Below are 23,935 nucleotides of genomic sequence, written 5' to 3'. Positions count from 1 at the left end.
GCCCACACCAGGCCACAAGAATGGCCGCCGCCAATGTTCCAGTCCCTGGAGAGGTCTCACCTCTCACCAAGATGCACCCAGGGCCTGTTAGGTGAGTCTCTTTTCACCAAAGCACTGTGCACCTTTCTTTCTGGTGATTTTAGGTTGCTTTCTGAAATGGGTGAGTTTGCGTGTGGGCCCTTTAAGAGCCGGTTTTAATTTCTTTGTGAACTAGCTTTTCTGGGGGTATTCCCCAATGTTTTAGTAGCAGGCAAAGTCAGATATTATGCCACTCATCTCAATTGTGCTGGGTCCACAAAATGCCCACAGCAGGGGCGCTCCCCGGCTCAGGGCCCCACTCCTCCAGGGAGGGCTGCTCCCTGGCGGCCCTGAGACGCTGAGGCTGGTGAAGGCGGCCCTTTTTCTCTCCAGAAGGGTGTTTCTGCCTCTTCTACCTCAATTAGGATTGTGCTTTGTTGCAGGAGTTCCCCTTATCCAGTTTTCAGTTCTGTCTCAGAGGTAATTTTTCCACGGGTAGTTGTAAATTGGCTGTGTCCGCGGGAGGAGGTGAGTTCAGAATCTGCCTTCGCTGCCATCTTGACTTCCTCCTCCTACACACACTTTTGAACCCTGCTCTTTTTTTTTTTAAGTTAGCAAAATACCCTGACAATTACTCCATATAGATGGATTATTCTATATAGCTTTTCTTTGTTCTTATTTTTTTAAATTGCTGTGTGGTATTGCACTGAATTGATTTGTCATAGTTTATTCAACCAGTCTTCTATGGATGGACATTTAGGTTGTTCCCAACACTTTGCCATAATAAATAATGTCTCAAAGAATACTTATACATGTGTTTGTTTTATATTTGTGGACATTTATCTTCAGGATAAATCCCTAGAAGTAAGATTGCTAGATCATCAGACAGTTACTGTATCTTTATCTTATGGTTTTCTCTCTGTTACCTTTTGTTTCTCTCTTCATTCCTTTAACTCTCAAATATACATGCATTTCTTTTATGCTCCAAATATTTGATAATGTGATAAGAATTTGATGTCATTTGACTTTGTATATTGAGTATTTTGCTAACTATAAGTGTTAGAAGCAAAATAGATGGTGGCTTTAGAATAGCTAATAGAAGTATTAGAAACCTCAGAAATTTGAGCTAATTATGAAAGATAGCATTTCATATCAGTGAAAAGTATGCATTTTAAAAGAAATCCACTGTCACTAATTTATAGCAAAGAAATTAAAGTTTATGAGACTAGTGAAAAGATGAGATTAGAATTAAAAATTTTAATGCTCTTTGTTTCTGTATTTTGTGTGTGTGTGTGTGTGTGAGGAGATCAGCCCTGTGCTAACATCTGCCAATCCTCCTGTTTTTTTGCTGAGAAAGACTTGCCCTGGGCTAACATCCGTGCCCATCTTCCTCCACTTTATGTGGGACGCCACCACAGCATGGCCTGACAGGCAGTGTCTGTGCACACCCGGGATCCAAACCGGCGAACCCCGGGCCTTCCCAGCGGAGCTCGCGCAGTTAACCGCCTGCGCCACTGGGCCAGCCCCTGTTTCTGTATTTTTAAAACAACTTATTAGACGTGAGCAAGTTTAGCTTAACTTATATATGAATTACTACAAGTATGACAATAATACTGACAACCACTGCCAGTATATGTTGTTTACTATGTGTTGGGTACTATGCTCAGAAGTGCATATACATTTACTTAAAGTTCCTGGACAACCTTATGAGGTATATTTATAATTATTTTCGTCGTTTACAGATGAGGAAAATGAGCATAGAAATGTTAAGTGACATGCTCTTACTCAGACAGCTTATAAGTGGCAGAGGCAAGATATGAACCCAGACAGTCTTTAGTATAGATTCTGGGCTTTTAAAGACAATCCTATACAACTTGTATTGGGACTCACTATTATTTTCCTATATCAAGCCAGCTTTGACCTAAGGTGTATGTGACTTGAGATTCTGAGCTCTTAACCACTATGCTGTATTTCTCTCCCTGAAAGTAGTATAATAAGATTTTATGTGGTTGTTGTATCAGATTTGTTATCCTAAGTGGTAGTACAGGATTGGAATTCCACTCATAACAGCCACAGCTTCTAACAAAGCATCTGTTTTATGCCACCATCTATGGCAGAATACTGAACTATGTGTTCCATTTTTCTGACCCGTTAAAATTATGTTCCTGTTTTTCAGTGGATGATTCAGCAACCACACAGAGTAGCAACATTTTTTGGATGCATCGGAATGGATAAATTTGGGGAGATCCTGAAGAAAAAAGCTGCTGAAGCCCATGTGGATGCTCATTACTATGAGCAGAATGAGCAACCAACAGGGACTTGTGCTGTGTGCATCACTGGTGACAACAGGTCAGTGTAATTCCAAGGGAAGCCTTGTACTAATTGGCTTTTTAAATACTGGTAGAATCTGAATTCCAATCTGCATTTGGAATGTAGACCTCATGCTTATAATTGCTTTTAATATTTAGTAAACTTTTTTTCCTTTTATAATTTTTTCTTTTTTAAAAAAAATTGCCTTTGTTGAACCTGCTGTTGTCTTCATGAGGCATAATACAATGAAATTTTTGAGATTATCTAGTCTAGTCTCTACTTTTTACAATTAGGATTAGAAAAGGAAAACATTTTATTCAATGTCTTGTAGCTAGTTTCTTGCCAAACTGGAATTAGAAAGAATGTTCTTTTCACCATATCCTGAGAGTGGAATATTCAAATGCACACATACATATACATATGTATTTTTTAACATATATAAAATACTACATTATATCCAGTCTCATATGAATTAGGACATCTAAAGCCTTTCTGGCAAATAGTCATCCATCCATATTAAAAAACTTCAGTCATGAGTAAGGCACCACTCAAGAAGCAACCCGTTACATTTCTATACAACTTTACTTAGAGAATTCTTCTCTATATGAATTTGAAATATATCTCTCAGGGCCTTCCATGCATTGGTTGTATTTGTGCCTTTTGGAGCTACATGGACGTTTTCCTTCAATACATTCATGCATCGCTAACAGCATTATTACCATATTGCTCATCAACATAGGCTTTTTTCTCCTTTGCAAAGGAAAAACAAAATAACTTTCCTAGCTATTATGTTGTTAGAATCACCAAAGATTTTCTATTTTTAAGTAGTGATTCACTGGAAATTTTACATTCCTTATAGCTAGAAATATTTAGTTTGTCCTCCTCCATTCCCTCCTTTCTATTTGCTTCGTGTCTTCCTTTCTTAATCTCCTCCCTTTCCTCTCCTCCCCTTGCTCCATTCCCCTTTCTTACTCCCTTTGTTTTTGTTCACTCCTTGGCCTCCAATAAATGTATGTTAAGGACCTGACACTGTTCTGGGCAGCAGTCATTAAATAACTAAAATATAACTTTCAAAAATAGAGTGCCAAAACCATTTTCAAACCTTTCCTTTAACTTTATTTTTTGTGTGTAGGAGAACTTTATGATTTTTAAGATTTCAATAAATAAAACCATCCATTGTTCAAACATATTTGAAATATACTTATTTAGACCTTTCCCTTTTTCAAAAGTTTTTCTAAAAACCAACTTTTATACACAGGTGCGAAGTTTTCCCATCAGTGAGAAATGGGTTGTTTTGCCTCTGATACCACTCAGGTTGGAGTAAAATTGCTAACTTGTTTGTGTATGCTAAGTTGCTATTTTAAAGAACGGTTATGATAATATTAGGTGTCCCAGATGTCAACAGCTTAATTTATATACTAATATTATGCTTATGACGATCAGTTTTGTTCAGATGATATTGGAAGTCAAAACCTGGGGGAAACCCTTGCTAACTCATTGTCCAAATTGTGGAACCTCATAGATTTGGATAAATTGTTTTAGATAGGGCTGGTAACTCTTACTACCACTGTCCGAAACTTGGGAATCAAAGAGTTTGGATAATGTAGTATTCTTCTTAATCCAGGTTCTCATTCTCCAAACTGAGCTAAATACATTTGGAGAGTAAGAATATGTGTGTTTTTCTTTTGGAGAATTATGTAGTTTCCTATCAAAGAGTAGTTTTGTTATTAAAATAGAGTTTAATAGCTGGTACTGGAAATGTTTGCTTTTATTTAGTAACCATTTTTGTCGAAATTTTACTAGAGTCATGATTAGTAAAATATTTTTTATAAATTAGTCCTAATTATTCTAAAGTTTGTAACATAGTTATTTTGCATATGAATATATTGATGCATATTACTCTTATTTTCATTCATTTAATTGAATATAAACAGATGTATCCTTCAGTAGTCAGTTGGCATACTGATGAGTAGAAATATGTTTTGGAAGAGAATTGATTTTTTTTTTCTTAACACAGGAACCAACTATATTACCAAATTCTTAAGTGATGAGATGATGTGTTTGTGTTTTTTTTTAAATCATAACTGTTACCATTTGTTTAGAAAAAGTGAAAAATTGGCACATAAATCTCTTTGGATCATTGATTTCAAGTTCTTTGGATAAATACTCAGTAGTGGGATAGCTGGATCGTATGGTGTTTCTATTTTTAATATTTTGAGAAGTCTCCATAATGTTTTCCATAGTGACTGCACCAGTTTGCATTCCCACCAGCAGTGCATGAGAGTTCCCTTTTCTCCACATCCTCTCCAACATTTGTTGTTTTTTGTCTTGGTAATTATAGCCATTCTGACAGTTGTAAGGTGATATCTCATTTTTGTTTTGATTTGCATTTCCCTAAATATTAGTGATGTTGAACATCGTTTCATGTGTCTGTTGGCCATCTGTATATCTTCTTTGGAAAAATGTCTCTTCATATCCTCTGCCCATTTTTTGATCAGGTGGTTTGTTTTTTTGTTGTTGAGTTGAATGAGTTCTTTATATATTTTGGAGATCAACCCCTTGTTGGATAAATGATTTGCAAATGTTTTTTCCCACTTGGTGGGTTGTCTTTTCATTTTGTTCATGGTTTCCTTTGTTTTGCAGAAGCTTTTTAGTCTGATGTAGTCCCATCTGTTAACTTTTTCTTTTGTTTCCCTTGCCCAAATAGACATGGTATTTGAAAAGATGCTGCTGAGACCAATGTCAAAGAGTGTACTGCCTGTATTTTCTTCTAGGAGTTTTATGGTTTCAGGTCTGACATTCAAGTCTTTAGTCCATTTTGAGTTAATTTTTGTGTATGGTGCAATATAATGGTCTACTTGCATTCTTTTGTGTGTGGCTGTCCAGTTTTCCCAGCACCATTTATTGAAGAGACTTTCCTTTCTCCCTTGTATGTTCTTGGCTCCTTGAAAGGGGTGAAGGGGCACATATGTACAGTGACAGACAAAAATTAGACTACTGGTTGTGAGCATGATGAAGTCTGTTCAGAAATTGTTAGGTAATAATGTATACCTGAAATAGCACAATGTTATAAACCCTTTTGCTCTCAATAGGATTACTGGGAAAAACAAAGAAAGAGAAAAATTGGCAAGTTATTTTCTAATTTCTGAGTCAGAATGAGGAGGAAAAGTATTTCTATTAATTTGTATGTAATGTAAATAATTATTTTATTACATTTAATTGTTGGGGAATAATAAAAAGCTCTATGTGGCGCTTGTAGCAAGATTTTAAATGCAGTATCCTGTTTAGATTTTTCAGCCGCAAAATTGAACCAGCACAGAGTTTTCAACTATAGAAACTACTTTAAATTTATTCCAGTCCTTAAAATGTAATGGTTTTCAAATTAATTTCTCATAGTAAATATGGTCTACATTTATATGTGTGTTTTGTGAAATTAATCCCATCCTTGGCTTTTAAAGGATTAGATTAAATAATAAATGTACAGTATGTTGATACTTAAAAAGTTTTTATTTGCATCTATATATATTTTTTGCATAACAGCATGGTAGCTTTATTTCTTAACTGCATTTTGAACTATTAAAATGTAGAAAATGGATAGTCTTATCGTTTTAGTATCAAAAAGAAACTTAGATGGCAGATTCTCAAAATACCAGGTGGTATTTAGAACAAGGATTAACATCTCTGTTTTTCTCAAAGACTACATAGAAATTTTGAAAAGTTCTCAAAACAAAATTAATTTTATATACAACAAAATATACAGCAAAATTCGCAAAGATATTGTTAATTGACAAGACTGGTTATAGTATAAGTAAAACCTACTTGCTTTTTGTTGTTGTTTTAGATCCCTTGTAGCTAATCTTGCTGCTGCCAATTGTTATAAAAAGGAAAAACATCTTGATGTGGAGAAAAACTGGATGTTGGTAGAAAAAGCAAGAGTTTATTATATAGCAGTAAGTATTACCTAATTCAAATTTCTGGTACATATTTATACTATAAATTATAGTTATTAGTTGATGTAAATTTTTAAATAATTGCCTTTTACTTATCCTGCAAATTATTTACTCTTCTCAAAGCATATGTTAGGTTTACCATTACAAATACAGAACAGAAATATGATCATTGTATGGTAAAATAATTTGTATTATTTACCTTCAAGTCTATCTCTTTTTGGATATGTTATACATAGCTGTTTCTTAAACAAGTACTATCAAATTCTGTATTAAATCAGTTTCTTAAGATCTTTTGAGGTAATTCTGCAAATTTACATTTTATGTTTTTAGGCTACTTGTTATGAATGATGCATGCATTGTGTGGGAAAATATTAGTAGTATAACTATTCACTGGAAACAGTTTGAGCTTATTTGCCTAAAAAATCTTAATTGCTATTTATTCCATAGTAATTACCATGACACCTTTTAATTTAATATTTCAGAAACATTGATCGTGACAAGTCTCTTAAATCTGAGAATAAAGGCAGTATATAATTTGAATTATTAAGTCTTATGACATAAAAATAATTCGTTAAGAATTCATTTCTACAATAAGACTGTACTAAAAATCCTCCTGAATTAATCACCCACTGAATACCTTGTTTTTATTTAATGTGAGTTAAATGTGGCTGATCACGAATAACTAGATACCTGTGAAAAATTAAAAGCACCTCATGTGCCTATAATCTATGGTTTTGATATAACAGCTGCTGCCATTCACTACCTGAGCTGTGAAACAGCTGGTAAAACATGCAAAAAATTGATTATCCAGTAGGAACATGTTTATTGAAAATATAATTATTTCTTTCAGTCTGGTGTTAATGTCTCCTACAGCATGTTTATGTGCACTGCTGTAGGCTTTACAAGGTTGTTATTGATTCCTCTGTATAGCAAATCCTACCCCTTTATAACTGTCAAATAAATGCTTACGTCGAGAGTATTATATAGAAGAAAGTCACGTTACCTCTTCTGCCAGTGTGTGAGAAAACATTTCAGAAACTAAAAATTTTTCCCTCTTGATTATCTTCTATTTTATTTGATTTCTCAAAATGATCTCAATTTGGTTAATGTCTTTTGTTAATTTCTTTGTTAATGTTTTGTAGTATGATTCTTTAGGGGGGATTCATGTGCTATTTCAAACTACCTTCCATTTGTAAGTCTGATTTTCAAAGAGCACATGGTTTAAAGTTTGACATTATTTATATTATTTATATTGACTATGAAATATGACAGTATATTGAGGGAAAAGTATTTTTAACCTGAAAATTACAATTCTCTCTATTTCAAATATAGTAATTGGACCCCAAATTTTTATAAACTACTCATAGTTTTAACAATTCTGCACATATAATGCCAGCAGTAGACTCATATTGGATACCTGGGATGCTATAGATTCTTGGCGCAATTTAACAAATTATTTTGCTAACAACCAATGATAATTCTTATTCATTAAAAGCTGTGAAATCTCTTCTGAAATGTAATATTATTTCCACAAAAACATTCTGCAGTTCTTCTAAATCTTTAATTCCCTTTGAACTCAGAGCATCCAGTCTAGCCTTTTCTTAGCATATGCTCAAACTGCAAGTTTAGATCGAGTAGATATATCTGTGCTTACTTCAACAAATCAGGTGGACTCCTCCATACTTTCAGGTTTATAGGGTAAGCAGTCTTCTCACATCATCATCGTTAACTACTGAGTTTTAATAAGTTGAAATTCTGGAAGCTCTTTAATTATAAAAAGTTATTGATCTAAGGAAGCAACTTAGTATATCTATTCAACAAAATTCCATAATTAAGACCTGTCTGAATTACGTAAAATAAACCAGATCTACATGCTCAACTCTTCTTCCCACTATTCCATAAATTAGTAATGGTCATGAGCATTAAGCAAATTCAAAATCTTGATCATTTTCTCTGTCACATAATGCAGTGAACCTACAATGCAAAGTTCACATCAAAAACTTTTCTGATAAAAAGCTGAAATGGAATATGCATATACCAACATTCTCTTTTGGTTTAAATAAAGTGTTTTTATTTATTTATTTTTTTTGTGAGGGAGAGCAGCCCTGAGCTAACATCCATGCTAATCCTCCTCTTTTTGCTGAGGAAGACTGGCTGTGAGCTAACATCTATTGCCAATCCTCCTCCTTTTTTTCCCCAAAGCCCCAGTGGATAGTTGTATGTCATAGTTGTACATCCTTCTAGTTGCTGTATGTGGGACAGGGCCTCAGCATGGCGAGAGAAGCAGTGCGCCGGTGCGTGCCTGGGATGCGAACCCGGGCTGCCAGTAGTGGAGCGCGCGCACTTAACCGCTAAGCCACGTGGCCGGCCCCTAAATAAAGTGTTGATATGCTTTTTTATCTTCAGAGCAGGTGTCTCATTTATAGCATGTAAACTCAGTTTTTCCATGTTTAAACCAAATTCCTTGTTAGTAGATGATTAGAGATTACTGGTTATGATGATAGCTAATTATAGTTTTGAAAATGTAAATCTCAGGTGCTCTTCACCTTAGCATCAGATTGGCATATATCTGTTTCTTACAAAAAATGTTTCTTATGATAGCCTAAAACTATAATATTTAGGAAAATTTTATGAAAAAGATCATGGAATTGAAGCCATTCATTTTTCTAAACGATCTATTTCCTTTTTTAAGCAATATTAGTTTTCTATGAAAAATGAGAAAATTAGCACTCAGTGTTTCACCCTTCCTCTTGATTTTTTATAATTATATTTTTATTTTATTTTTACATTTTCAGTTTTTAAACATTTGCTTTCTGTTCTATAACCATAATTCTTACAGTCTTAATTCTATATTTAAATGAGTTAAATGCTTATCACCAATTACTTTACCCCTATTCCTTAATTGTTTATTTTAATTCTCTCTCACTTGGCTGCATTTTGTCATCATTTTTTCCCCTCAAGGAAGTACTCAGAGCTCCTTTCTTCTTGAGCTTTTATTTACTTTTTACTGCTTTTATAGATAAATGATGACTTGTTTGATGTAATATTTTGTGAAACAAAATACTTTGTAGACATTGTTTTATTGTCTTCTAGCACTTTTTATGGAAAATCTAAGTCCAGGTTGATTATTATTTCTGTTCTTTATTATTTTTTCTGTTTTGCTTTGGATTTTATTTGCTTCTCTTCTACTCCTCTTCCTCCTTCTTCATTCATTTTCATTTAGCTTTCTACTTTCTTTTTTGCTTTCTTCTTTGACTCATGGGTTATTTAGAAGTGTGTTGTTTATTTTCTAAATATGCAGATCTCTCAGAGATTTTCCTTCTACTTTGTTGTTAGTGCCATAGAGTCGGTTCTGACTCCTACTGACCCTGTGTTCAGCAGACCAGGACCCTGCCTGGTCTTTTTACACCGTCCTCTCATCTTCCAGCGGCTATACTAGCCAGTGCTCCACTGCTATTCATAGGGTTTTCATGGCCAATTTTTTAAGTGGGTGGCCAGGTCCTTCTTCCTAGTCTATCTTACTTTGGAAGCTCCGCTGACACCTCTCTACCATGGGTGACCCTGCTGGTATTTGAAATACTGGTAGCATAGCTTTCAGCATCACAACAATTTGCAGCCACCACAGTTATGACAACCGAAATATGGGTGGTATGGTTCCCTAATCTGGAAAGGAACCAAGGCTGCAGTGGTGAGAGTGCTGAGTCTTAACCACTAGACCACCAGGGCTGGCTCTTCTTTCTGCTACCATTATGAATTTGTATATTCCTCTTTGCAATTCTGTCAGATTTCTCTTCATGTATTTTGAAACTCTGTTATTAGGTGCATAAAGGTGTAGGATTGATTATTTGACCCATTTATCATTTTGAAATATTTATTCCTGGTAATATACTTTGTCCTAAAATCTACTCTGTAGGAAACTCTGGTATTAATATAGCCAATCCAACTTTCTTTTGACTATTGATATTATGGTATATCTTTTTCAACCCTTTTACTTGTAACCTGTTGTGTATTTTTAAAGTGCGTCTCTTGCAGGCAACATATTGTTGGATCTTATTTTTTGTCCAACCTGACAAAATCTACCTGTGAATGGGATTTTTATACCATTCCCATTTAATGTAATTATTGATATGGTTAGATTTGAGTTCATCATCTTGGTATTTGTTTTCTGTTTGTCCCATTTGTTCTTCATTCTCTTTCCTGCCTTCTTTTGAGTTAATCCAGTATTTTTGTTTTGTTTTGCTATTTTAGTGATTGCATTAGGGTTTATAGTGTACATCTATAACTCATCACAGTCTGCCTTCAAATAATACTGTGTGACTTCACATATAGTATAAGAACCTTACAATAACATACTTCAATTTCATGTCTCCTAGCCTTTATGCTGTCATTGTCATGTTTTAATTTTTTAAAATTTTAATTGTTTATTTTTTAAAACAGCTTTATTAATATATAATTTGCATTTTACTTTTACATATGTTATAAACACTATAACACATTATTTCTGTTTAAATTGTCAGATATCTTTTAAAGAGATTTAAATAATAAACATATGTTTACTCATTTAATTACCATTTCCAGTGCTCTTCGTTCCTTTTGCTTAAAATTAGATTTTCATCTGGTATCATTTTCCTTCTGCCTGCAGACCATTTTTTAGCATTTCAAGTGCTTGGATCTCTTGGTGATGAATTCTTTCAGCTTTTGTATGTCTGAAAATGTCTTTATTTCACCTTCATTTTTAAAAGAGATTTTTGCCTGCCATATAATTCTAGGTTGACAGGGTTTTTTTCTTGTCTTTCAGTACTTGAAAAATGCTCCACTGTCTTTTCACTTGCATTATTTTTAATGAGTAATCTGACATCATTACCTTACTTCTTCTAGACGTAACATGCCACACATCCTCAACCCTGGTTGCTGTTAAGATTTCTATTTATTACTGATTTTGATTAGTTTGATTATATTATGCGTTAGTGTATTCTTTTTCATGTTTCTTGTGCTTGGGGTTTGTTTAACGTCTTGGAGCTGTGGGTTTATAGTTTTTATGTTTGTAATGTTTTCAGCCATTATTTGTTTAAATACGTTTTCTGCCCCCCGCCCCTTGGGTCTCAAATTACCCATATATTAGGTCACTTGAAGTTGTCTCATAGCTCAGTGATGCCACCCTTTTCTTTTTTTGTGGATTCTTTTTCCTCTCTGTGTTTCATTTTGGATAGTTTCTTTTTCTATGCCTTCTACTTCACTAATATTTTCTTCTGTAATATCTGAACTGTCATTAATCCCATCCAGTGTATTTTTCATTTCATTTGTTGTTTTCATATCTAGAAAATTGGTTTGGGTCTTTTATCTCTTCCTTGTCTCTACTTAACTTAGGACATATGAAATACAGTTAAAAGAACTGTTTTAATGTCTTTCTTGGTTAATTTTAACATCTTTGTCAATTCTGGGGTAGCTTTGAGTAATTAGTTATCATCCTCATTAAGGGTTGTGTTTTCCTTTCTCTTTGTATGTCTAGTAATCGTTGGCTATCAAACATTGTGAATTTCACCTTTTTGGGTGCAGGATAGTTTTGTATTACTATAAATCTTCTTGAGATTTTTTTCTGGGATGAAGTTTTGTTGCCTGGAACAAGTTTGGTGCTTTTGGGTCTTGCCCTTGTGCTTTTTTAGCTGAATCTAGAGTAGTGCTCATTCAATGGAATTGGTTCTTAACCAGAGGCAATATTATCCCTTAGGATCATTTGGGAAAGTCTGGAAACATTTTTGATTATGATAACTAAAGCTTGTTACTAGTAGGTATAAAATAGGAATGTTGCTAAGCATCCTACAATGCATGGGACAGCACCCTGCAACAAAGGATTATCAGTTTCAAAATATCAAGAGCCAAGGTTAAGAAACTCTGGTGTAAAGCTAATATTCCCTACCACTGAGGCAAGACTTTCCTGTGCTCTCTTAAATGCCCCATTAATTATGAGTTTTTCTGCTCTAGATGATAGAAACAGGCACTATTCCCAGAGGTATGTGTGCTGCAGGTACTGTTCCCTCTAATCCTTTTCCCTCTAATAGTTTTAGATGGTTCTTTCCCAGCCCCTACTCTGGTAGATGTTCAAGGGGAACCCTTTGCAGATTTCCAGAGTTTTCTGCAATGTTTTCTCTTCTCTGGTATCCTGGCCTCTGAACTCTTAACTGCTTTAGTCTTCCTAGACTCTTATCTCCTCAACCCGCTGGGCTTCATTCCAGTTCCCTCTTCTTGTGCTATAGCTTGAGAACTCTCTCAAGGCAGTAAGCTGTTTCAATCTTAGGGCTCACCTAGATTGCTTCCCATCTCTCGAAGATCATTATTTTTCATCCTTGATGTCCACTGTCTTAAAAACCATTGTTTCTTTCGGGCCGGCCCCGTGGCTTAGCGGTTAAGTGCCTGCGCCCCGCTGCTGGCGGCCCGGGTTCGGATCCCGGGTGCGCACCGAGGCACCACTCCTCCAGCCGTGCTGAGGCCGCGTCCCACATACAGCAACTAGAAGGATGTGCAGCTATGACAGACAACTATGTACTGGGGCTTTGGGGGAAAAATAAATAAATAAAATCTTTAAAAAAAAAAAAATTAAAAAAAAAAAAAACCATTGTTTCATTCGTCATGTCTGTTTTTGTGTTTGTTTTTGTTGTGGTTTCAAGTTTTTGTTGTGGTTTCAAGCTAGAGGATAAATCCAGTCCCTGTTTCTCCACTGTCTTCAGCCTTGCCTCATTTTTTGAAAGGAAGTCTATTGTCAGTCTTATCATTGTTCCTCTTTATCTGATGTATCTTTTTTTCCTCTGTTTGCTTTTCAGATTTTCTCTTATCCACTGATTTTAATCAATTATATTATGATGTACCTTGGTTTAGTTTTCTTTAAGCTCCTTGTGATTGGGATTTGTTCACTCTGGAAATTTTTCTGTAATTTTCTCTCCCTACCTCCATCCACCTTTGGGGACTCCAATTAATATTAAGCTACTTGAAGTTGTCTCATAGCTCAGTGATGATCTTTTCAATTTTTTTTCTTTTTTCTCTCTGTCCTTCATTTTGTATAATTACTATTACTATGTCTTGAAGTTTACTAATCATTTCTCTTACAGTGTCTAATCTGCCATTAATCCCATCCAGTATATTTTTTATCTCAGACATTAGTGTTCATCTCTGAAAGTTTAATTTGGGTCTTTTTTACTCCTGCCCTGTCTACTTTACATACTTATGTTGCCATCTGCCATTTTTAACCTATGGAATATAGTTATAACAACTGTTTTAGTGTCTTTGTCCACTAATTCCATTACACGTTTTTTTTTTTCTCCGAGTTCTTACCTTAGCTTTGGGTTGTTTCCTCATGCATATGTGCTGAAGGCTCAATGAGAAACCCCTGTAGATCTCCAGAGTTCTCATTTTGTGCCTCTTTTTTGAAGCAGCTCTCTTCTGTCCAGTATTCTGCCCTTGCATGTGTTAGGCACCTTGTCCTCCCCAAATGGAGACTACTGGACTCTGTTTTGGTTCTCTCTGCCTGCACGACAGCCTGGAAACTCTCTTCAGGGAATAACTGAGTAATTGTAGGGTTCACCTTATTTTGTCCTTTCTTTGATTATTGGCCAATGTCTGAAAATTGTTGTTTTATGTGTTTTGCCCATTTTTATAGTTGTTTAACATGGGAGTATAAATCCATTCCCCATTACTCCATCTTGGTTGGAAGTGGAAATTCCCGAGTTGATTTGGTTTTTTTATTTTTAGATGACCCTCTCTTTCTGCAAGATTGCCTAACTTTTTCTTTGAATTTGGACCTGCTGATAACTTAACTATGACTTATCTCTGTGTCCATTGTTCTATATTGACTTTTCTTGGAAGATGGTATATATTTTAAACTGTAGATTTAGTTCTCAGTTAACCTAGTTAATTCTTTCTTTCCCTATCCCCAAATTTTATTTTTCCTTCCTTGAACTATGTGAATGTCAGAATGACCAAAATCATCACTGATAAATGTGTTATAGAAAATAATCAAGTAACAGCAGAAATTCCAAGTTATGGTGAGAAATTAATCTTGAGGTTGATTCAACCTGCAAAGCTCCCCAAAATATTATTATAGAGTCTATAAAATTCCCTAGCTACCATTTTATCATTTAAAAATAATTTTAAGAGCTCTCAGCTAATATATAACTGTTCATCTAAGTGTAATTATTAATGTTGCAGTAATTTTTTCTGATATTGTCAGTCAACCCTTTATTGTGTTTTGGACTACATTGTGAGTACAGTGGGATGTTACGTAGAAATCTATGCATTATTTCTAATAAATTTTTTTTTTGAGAAAAAAGTTCCAAGTTTCAAATACACTATAAAGCACTAATCAGCTTACAAGTGGAGGCTCATTATAGGGAGAATTTTAAACTTTAGAGATTAAGCAGATATTTAAGAAATAGGTTTAATAAAAGCTTTCAGTGCCTTCTGACTTACTTTGCATAAACTAAGTCAGCCAGATGTGTGCCCTTTTTTACTGATGGAAAATTAAGCACTTTAAATGAAAGAATAGTGAATCATAGTTTGTCAATAATTATATAAGAATATGGGACTTGTAGTTTGAATTTTCCTTTGACACCTATGCCTTTTTCCTTCTTTCTGTGATTTTTTTCAGTTCCTGTGGCTTATTACAGATCTTTCTTTTTCTCTGTATTTATTTTATAACTCTATCTTGACCGCTTTTATCTCTTTTCAGCCTAGAATCTTACCATTGGGAAATGTGGTTTTTGTAGAGGGTAGGGTTTTCAAGTGTTAATAATGTTTGCTTCTGGAATAAAGGGAAGTTTGATTATAGGTGAGTGGAAAAAACCTGGGTTGGAGAGGTGTACAAGCTTGCAAGAAAGGAATAAAGTTCATACTTAGAAAGAAATAGGAGTATTTGTATATGAAGGACAAGTAGTAATCAGTAACAACTATGTGGGTTTTACATCTCTCATTTTGTTTGGCCTAGTTGGCTTTTCTACTAAAATTCCTAATGACACCATGAGTAATAATTTATCTTAGTAGAACTGTTATTTAGAGTCAGTTACAATTAAATATTTTTGTCAGTAATCTGAAAGCAATAACTAAATTCCTTAAAATGAGGTGTTGTGATAAATTGTAAGAAGTGTAGTCTAAGAAATCTTATATTTGAAATTTTATGTTAGAAATGTTTTCTAAAATGTTGAATAACAATTAGAATGAATGTATAATGAAATATGTAATTGCAGTTTTTTTTAGGACTGGGTTTTCTTTTGACAGTATTTACTGAAAGATATGCGTACAGTAAACCTTGATTAGAAATTGTGAAAGATTGTTTTGATTATGCTCAAAATTTAGTACATGTCATCTAGTAGTCTTAGGTCTGTAGTAAAAAGATTTGAAAAAAGTTCTATTGAAAGTGAGTGAATTTGTCATGTAATGGTAACCTAATAGAAATTAGAGTAATATAAAAAGAAATGAAAGGGCAAGCCTGGTGGCATAGCAGTTAAGTTCGTGCGCTCTGCTTCGGTGGCCCGGGGTTTGCAGGTTTGGATCCTGGGCATGGACCTGCATGCCGCTTATCAAGCCATGCTGTGGTGGGTGTCCCGCATTTAAAGTAGAGGAAGATGGGCACAGATGTGCCCAGGGCCAATCTTCCTCAGCAAAAAAGAGCATTAGCAATAGATGTTAGCTCAGGGCTAATCTTCCTCAAAAAGAAAGAAAGAAAGAAGGAAAGAAAGAGGGAGGGACGGAGGTGGGGGGAGGGAGGGAAGGAGAACTATTACTTTAATATATATATATTTGAGATTTATACTCCCCCCCAAAAAAATCTGGACAGTTGAAGATAGAAAAGTTTTACTAACTTATGGACTATTACTTAGACTCATTGCCTTGAACCTTATTAGACGATAGACAAAAGCCTTTGTAATATCATCCTTTGAAAGCTGTACTATTATAAACAATACACTTTGGCAGAATAAGTAAACTAATGGATTTTTAAAAAAATTTAAGCTATTTTGTGAATGACAGTTGACTTAATGTTACAGTTCTTTATAAAACATTTAGATAGAATTCAAAGTACTTTTTGGAATTTATTAATTGATCTTTATAATACTCATCTGATTTTCTTAGTTAAGGAGGTGGGATGGTTGAACTACCACTGACTTTTCGTTTTATCAGTGTTCTAAATGCTGTTTTTGAACTCTTAGACGTTGGAACTCCCATTATATTAGTCAAATCAGCGGTCACCTTTTTGGCTTTGTTCCTGTACTTTTTGCTCCAGTTTTTGACCATCCTATTCTGGACTGTTTCGTTGACTTCATTAGGGATTAACTATGAATTGTTAAGCCTTTATTTGACAGTGTCCTTGCAGATGACCTTAACTGTTACATTTATAAATTCAAAAAATAAAATGAGAAGAAATATGTGGGGATTTTATTTTTCTGTCTGGAGCATTTCATGTTTGTGTATAATTCCTGACACTTAGTATATACGAATCTTTGTCATGCGGGGGTTTAGAATTTTATGTGCCAGTTTGACATCCCATTAAGTAAAGCCCCAGACTATGTGGTAAAGACATCTTTCTTTAACTTGGGTATAATGTAGAGAGATACAAGAAAAAGACTGTTAATATTTTGCTTCTTAAGCATTAGTGTTAGAGGTCAATTTTTAACTTTAAAAAATTTTCCATATGTTGTTGTTGTTCAGTGAATTACACAAATGATTATTGTTGTTACTTCTTCCTTAATAGGGACAATCTTTGATTCTTGCTAGAAAATGTTTCAGATGAATGTGGTTACAGAAATCCTATTTGTATTCATTTCCAATTTCTCTGTTTTTTCCCCCCAATTTTTTGGGTTTTTTGGGCAGGTTAAATCTAACAGTATTATATTTTTTAGACTAATACTTTGTGATTTTTATAGATAAATATTTTCTCCAAGTTGGGCACTTTACTCCTATGGTCCTGTAATTTTTCTTAAGTCTTATTTTTGGCAGCTATCAAAAGTGAAACTCTACTAAAGAGGGGAATCTGTGGAACATTAAAGTAAGGTTATTTTTACTTAAACAGAATAATCTTGTTACTTAGAAGAAGTAGGGTAGTATTAGTTAAAGAAGCTATGAGCTCTAAAGATAAAGATCGAAAGTTTTTCTGTATTGGACTTGTGGCATTATAATGAAGCCTTAGAATTTTATGTGAGGTTGGAAACCACACTATATGCTAATTGCCTTAGAATGGTAAGAAAATAAACATGTGTGTAGCACTTAGTTGTTAAGACAGTAGGCCCTTATACAGAGCCCCAAATGAATTAACAAACCATCTACTGAAATGTTTCCACTTCCATTTACTTTATTTATATATTTCAGACCAATCAGCAATTGCTTGGGAAAATGAAATGTTTACTAAATCTCTTTAATAAACATGATTAAGAGAGAGAATATTTATAAACATCATGATGGCAAGTGTACATTTTTATGTGCTAGTTGTCATATCTTTGAAATTGTATATAAACTGGACATAAACAGTCTAGTATCTGTAGAAGTGTATCTGTTTTCCAACATATTTTACTGTATACATTATAGAATCTTTATAACTTAATATTATTTAACCCATATGTTCTGTTGTCTCTATCTTTCTAGATAAATAAAATTGAATTTAGTCTTTTTATAACAGCTTTATTGAGATATTACATACCATAAAGTTCACCCATTTAAAATGTACAATTCAGTGGTTGTTAGTATATTTACAGAGTTCTGCAGCCATCACCATAATCTAGTTTTAGAACATTCACATCCCCACAGAAAGAAACTTTTTGTACCCATTAGCAGTTATTCCCCATGGTCCCTGGATTCAATCTTATATCCACATCTCTCATAATGGTTTCAATGATATCCAGGTATTATGGCTACAAATGATATAATTGTTCCTAATTAGAAAAATAATGAATTTGTTGTTTGTTCTTTGACATAAGTAATGGAAGTCGTAATAAGTCTAATTTGATTTCTGGGTGTTACCTCTTTCCCTTTTGCAGGTACTCTAAAGAGGGTCTTTTAAGCTTTTGTTCTCATTTATTTGTTCTAGATATAATATTACCATGTTTTTGGGTCAATTCTTTAAAATGTCATTCTTTTTTTTCTGATTTGAGTGGATGACATGTAGTAGATGAAGTTTTTTAAAAATTTATATTTGGTAAAGTGGATAAAAAAAAGAAAACAGTTTTCTTTCTTTCCAGTACTTACTTAAGAAGGCAAGTTCATATATAAATCCATATTTGCTTTTACCCAATTTCAGACCAATACAGGTTTATCAGCTATATGATAGGGCTCATTTGGCTCTAACCTCTTGTATCTATCATGTGTTTTCTCTGTACCCCTTGGAAATAGCTTCTGGAAGCTGGAGGGAACCCTCTAGACTTCTAGGACATATTCATATTATCTTTTTCACTGACATTGTCCTAATATAATTGGGAACATTAGCAAGTTCTAAATAGTTGAAGATGTTCTGAAAGATTGATTGCTGCTTTTCTAAGCTGCATTCTTCTTGTCCTCTATACAGATTTCTGGCACAAGTTCTTCTTTAGATTGTGATAAACCCTCGAATACTTTTTTCTGTAACTCCCATCTTCCCCTGTAATACACTCACCCCAAACATCTAATTTCTGTCCAAACTCCCACCCCTCTTCAACTCTGCTGTCCTGACTAGTCATTTTGTATATTTGTTTTTCCAAGTATTTATTTCTTTCTTCATTCTATAAAGAATTTAAGACCACCTTGTATTATATTATTGTTAAGTTTAAGAGACATGACAGAAACAGTCACAGTCAAATAAAATATAAAACGGTAGAATAACCCACCATAAAAATTTTAGTTCATCTTTTCCAGAAAGATATACATATAATAAAGAGAGCACTATATATTCCATTATTCATCTCTCAAAAATAATTATTTTTGTAGATATGTATCTTCATTTAAGGTTAACATTTATTTAATTTGACAGCTATAATAAACTAAATTGAATCTTTAAAATATTATTTTACTTACAAATGTCAACTAGCATTTCTCAGGTCGATTGATATGCTTAGTGTAGTAGTTTTTAATCTTTTCTGAGTTTTGAACCCTTCCAGAAAAATTTATTTACTTATAAAATTTTCCTATAATTTTTGTAAGTTCATAGATTTCAAAAGACTTTTTGCTAATTCATGGAACCCAGGTCAAGAACCTCTGTCGTAGTAAATAATGAATTAAATTGATAAATAATTCCAGTCATGTTCCATTTTAGAAAATGTCCATTCTGGATTTCTGCAACTTTTCTGATTGTGAATATATATTTGCTTTCTTCTATCAACTGAGAATTGGTTTTTGTAAAAATACATTAAAGTGAGGAATCAGACTCAATAGTGAAATGATGTGGTTTAGTGCCAGTGATAAGCAGAATTCTATAAAATCATCAAATATCTTTAATTCATTTGCTCTCTTCTAAAAGTATCTGCATATTTTAACCACCTGAATATAACCAAAGAGCTTTTAATGCTAGTACTCCTTTATAAATATTCCCTAATGTCATTTTTATCTCAGTCTATCAAGCTGGTCATTGTGGTGTTTTCAGGTAAGAATTCATTTCCTCAGATGAGCTGAATTGGGACTATACTTTGTGGGAAGTTTTTAATACAATATGTAGACGTTGGTAAGAATCGGGATGTCCACTGACTTATTAGTTTCACAGATGCTTCCATAATACTTAGTATACTCTTGGGCATATTAAATTATCATATTCTGACAGCAATCCTGAAACATGCCAGTCTTGTAAAGCTATATTTTTGAGAACTAAAGCCAAGGTATCAGCGAACCGTATCTGACATGCCATGTTAATTTCCATAACTATCATTACTGGGAGTGGTAGTATTTCTGAGGCATGGAGAATTTCAATAAATCTACCAAGTAAAAAAGTGGCAAAATATCTGCCTTATCACTGGTTTCTAATTATGAGGTCTGATTTCCTTCAATCCCAATTGAATCATTTCAAAAATAATGATAAACATCTTTTTTCTCTTATGGATTATAAAAGTTATTTAAGTGTACAATATAGCAAAACACAATACTTTGAGTTATTCTATTTTCATCATGTCTAGTGTTCATAGAAAACCTTATTCTGCCGTCTCATAGCATATTTGCATATACACATGATTTTTGCCTTAAGTAGAAAAGAAACAGCTGACAAATACATAGGTTAATTTGCTTTTTAAAATTACAGCAAACTGTTCTGATTCCTTTGTGTGTTTGGGACTATTTCGTAGAGAAAGAATTTGTCAGGCAACATTTGAGGGACTTGGGCCTTTTGTACCCTTTCCTAAATAAACTTAAACAGAAAGCTGTCAACTCAAGAATAAAATATTTCTGTGTAAATTCTCACCTGCAAATTATTGATAATGGAAGAAGCACCTTTTTAATCCTCATATCCCTCTTCCCCTCAACACAGCTTTTAGATTGTAGATAAACTTCCCAGCTCAGTAATTAACTGAGCTCAGTCATTGCACCCCGTATCATGTGATTTTTTTTTTTCCAGTGGAATACATTATTAGAGCACTTACACAGCCAGTCTAGCTGCAGCAGCCCAGGCGGCAACAGCAGTGCCATTTTTCACAAAGAAAATGTTGAACAGGAGCCAAATGTTTGGTGGCAGTCTGTTGCTAGGAAATCAAGGTCCTGAGGCGATTAATGACAAAGCAAGCAATAACAAGAAGGCAGAATTACAGATTTAAAAGAGAAAAAAGTGGTTGGTGTTATAATTACCCAAAGAAATCCGCACTCATTAAATTGGCTGTTTTTATGATTGACTTTAATTGGAGGTTAGCTCAGATATTTAGCTCCTTTCCCACCCCTTTAAACACACACAGGCACATAATCTGTAGAACTGCAGACTTGTTTTTCTAAGCATTGAGAGGAGCTTGCCCTGTAATTTGATCCCCACTGACAGATGCATTTTCTATGCTGCCATTTTGAATTAACCTATTGTAGAACAATTTTCTTCAACCCTGTTGAATAAAACATCCAGTCTGATTACCTCCGATGGATTTGATAGAGTAAAAGAATGTACTTCTCATTGAAGTAGATTGTTTGCATGGACTCTACTGATTTTGAACTCTGCCAATAAGCACAATCATTTGTAATAAATTTTCAAAGAAATTTGTAGGGAGAAGGTAATGATAGTCACATTTTTATAGTTTAATGTTTAGGCACCTACGTCAATGCAATATTATTCTTACAAGACAGTGTTATTTTTCCAAAAAGATGTTCATATGCATTTAAAAAATTTTTCTGATTCTTTATTTATACTGTTGGTATTTTTAGGAATAGAATCTTGTATTTACGTGCTCTAAAATGACCATTCTTCCTCCCCACCAACAGTGTTTTAATTACAGGACTATGACTCAAAGCACCCTATTGTAAAAATATTTTAAATATATAAAATATTTAACTAAAATGATTTTAAAATCTGTCTGTTTCAACCAATCTTTGGTGTGCTTTAAAAAAAAGAATTCCTTATAATTTAAATTTTCTAGGGTTTGATAAAGAAACCCTATTTACCAGAAAAGCATTGATCAGTTTTTCATGTATAATACCAGAGGAAACATCACAGTTTATTTACCTTTCAGGAGCCTTAAGAATAAAGTTACACGATGCCACTGCTCTCCAGATTTCTAATCAAACCCTGGAACAAAAGAGCCAAGCACATTCTATCTGACAATACACACACTGCTAATCAGATGCCAATGCCAAGCTGTCTGCTTTGTTAAATACTTAGCTTCCTAGAGGCAGGAAGACAGCTGCTATAAGTATGATGAAATTTGGTAGTTCAATCTATTTTTACTACCCTTGGGCTACTAAGATACTGTTAATTTAGACCACCCCAATTGGTACACTTTAGGGAGTTTTTTAAAGAGTTTGTAATTAAAATGATAAAACATCATTATTACATTGAAGACCTTCTGTAAGTTTTACATTTGGCAGATACCTACTGAGATAACCCCAGCATGTAATTTACAGTGCTGTAATAGTTGTAATTGCATTTTGGAAAGAAAAAAAAGAAAAACTGTAGGATACAAGTGCTTCCTTTAGAAGAGTTTTGAGATCTATTTCTATTTCATTTAAATCTACTTCTATCCCAAAATTGCCTACCTATAATTGACTGTAGCAGCCATAAACATTAAGATACTATCCAAATATTTTTTAAAATGTTATCAATGCAGACACTGCCACCAGGGGGAGAGAGCTAAACTTAAAAGTCCTTAATTGATGACGATACTGCTAGCAAGTAGATTGAGCTGCTTAGACCTATATAGTTAACCACCTTCCCAGATGACCTGCCTTTGGGGACATGATTCTCAAATTGTATGTGAAATCTGTACAGACTTACCACACTAGTTAAATGTAAATATAATGAAAACTTCCATACCTGGTGTGTGTGTGTGTGTGTGTGTGTGTGTGTGTGTTTAAGAAAGAGAGAGTGCAAATAATAACCTCAAAATTTTTATTCTTCTCTTATCTGTCAGTCTACTTGAGGAGCTATCTTTCTGAAATTAAATGCTTTAGATCTATGATATGGGGCAGCTATTGTAGCATATCTAAGACCAAATAATCACATAATTGATATAGCAAATTGAATAGCCTGTGAGATAGTTTTCTAGTTTATTGTTGCCACAATGTAGTTTTGTTTTTTTTAATATTTCTCTAGTAAACCATTAAAAATTCATTCCTAAACATTTGTGTGAACAAAGCTTGCAGGTTCCTTCCGTGGGATATATAAATGCAGAAAATAGGTGCTTGGGACCAGAATCCAACTCTCAACTATGAACAACATCAAAGTTGATCTCATAGTCTCACATGTTTTAGAATAACACCATGGAAAAGCTAATTAAAGAACTTACATGTCTTTTCTCCAGTCTAGAACTCTAAAGTGGTAGATTATAAGCTCTCAATGCTAATAACTTTCAAGCAGTGACTTTTCTTACAATTTTAGGTTTTATTCTGTGAATAATCATGATTTTTAATTTTTGTACTCTGCTTTTCAATCATTTCAGATATTAAAATTACAAATGATGGGGAAGGAAAATGGTTGACTACAAAGAGAACACACAGGTCAATTTTCAGGGTGATAGGACTGTTCTTTGTGGTACTATAGTTGTGGATATGTGATTCTCTACATTTGTTAAAGCCTATAGAATTGTACATCACAAGGAGTTTACTTTACTATATGAATTTTTTAAATGTTGGGGAACCGAGGATGGAGTGCAGACCTTGACAAATGAATCTACCTGTATGTAATATGTGGCATTACCTCACTGGAAGGGGTGGGGAAAAAAGGAACTGACCTAAGTAACTTTGGAAAATGGTGTTTTGACTGGAAAATGTAAAGCTAAAGACAAAAGAACACTACAGAAAGACTATAATCTGGCTGATAAATTTGTTTCTTATAGGGATATGGGTTAACAATTTTGAACCTGCTTTGCGTATATACTGGGGTTGAATGGATATCTAAATAGATGACGGATGGTGGGATTCAGGTTTCTCATTGTTAGAGAGGGTTATTACAGATAAGGAGAGAGAGCTAGAATGAACCATGTGGTACTGAATTAGAGTTGGAGATAATAGTATGAACTCATGTTTAGCTTAATATA

General features: G+C 33.9%; 1 protein-coding gene across 4 annotated transcripts in view; it reads left to right on the top strand.

Moving 5' to 3' along the window:
- ADK (adenosine kinase) overlaps positions 1 to 23,935 on the top strand; it is a 539,838-nt gene that overhangs the window by 281,333 nt on the left and 234,570 nt on the right. For all 4 annotated transcript variants that reach the window (XM_004426944.3, XM_087432006.1, XM_087432005.1 and 1 more), the window contains exons 5-6: positions 2,195 to 2,367; positions 6,170 to 6,278. In XM_004426944.3, the coding sequence (XP_004427001.1) occupies positions 2,195 to 2,367; positions 6,170 to 6,278 (282 nt within the window). The remainder of the gene's footprint in view (positions 1 to 2,194; positions 2,368 to 6,169; positions 6,279 to 23,935) is intronic.

The sequence above is a fragment of the Ceratotherium simum genome, chromosome 6 (genome assembly GCF_057802395.1).
Source record: "Ceratotherium simum simum isolate JZ-2026a chromosome 6, ASM5780239v1, whole genome shotgun sequence".
Lineage (NCBI taxonomy): Eukaryota > Metazoa > Chordata > Mammalia > Perissodactyla > Rhinocerotidae > Ceratotherium > Ceratotherium simum.
This window is presented reverse-complemented; position numbering and strand designations above follow the sequence as displayed.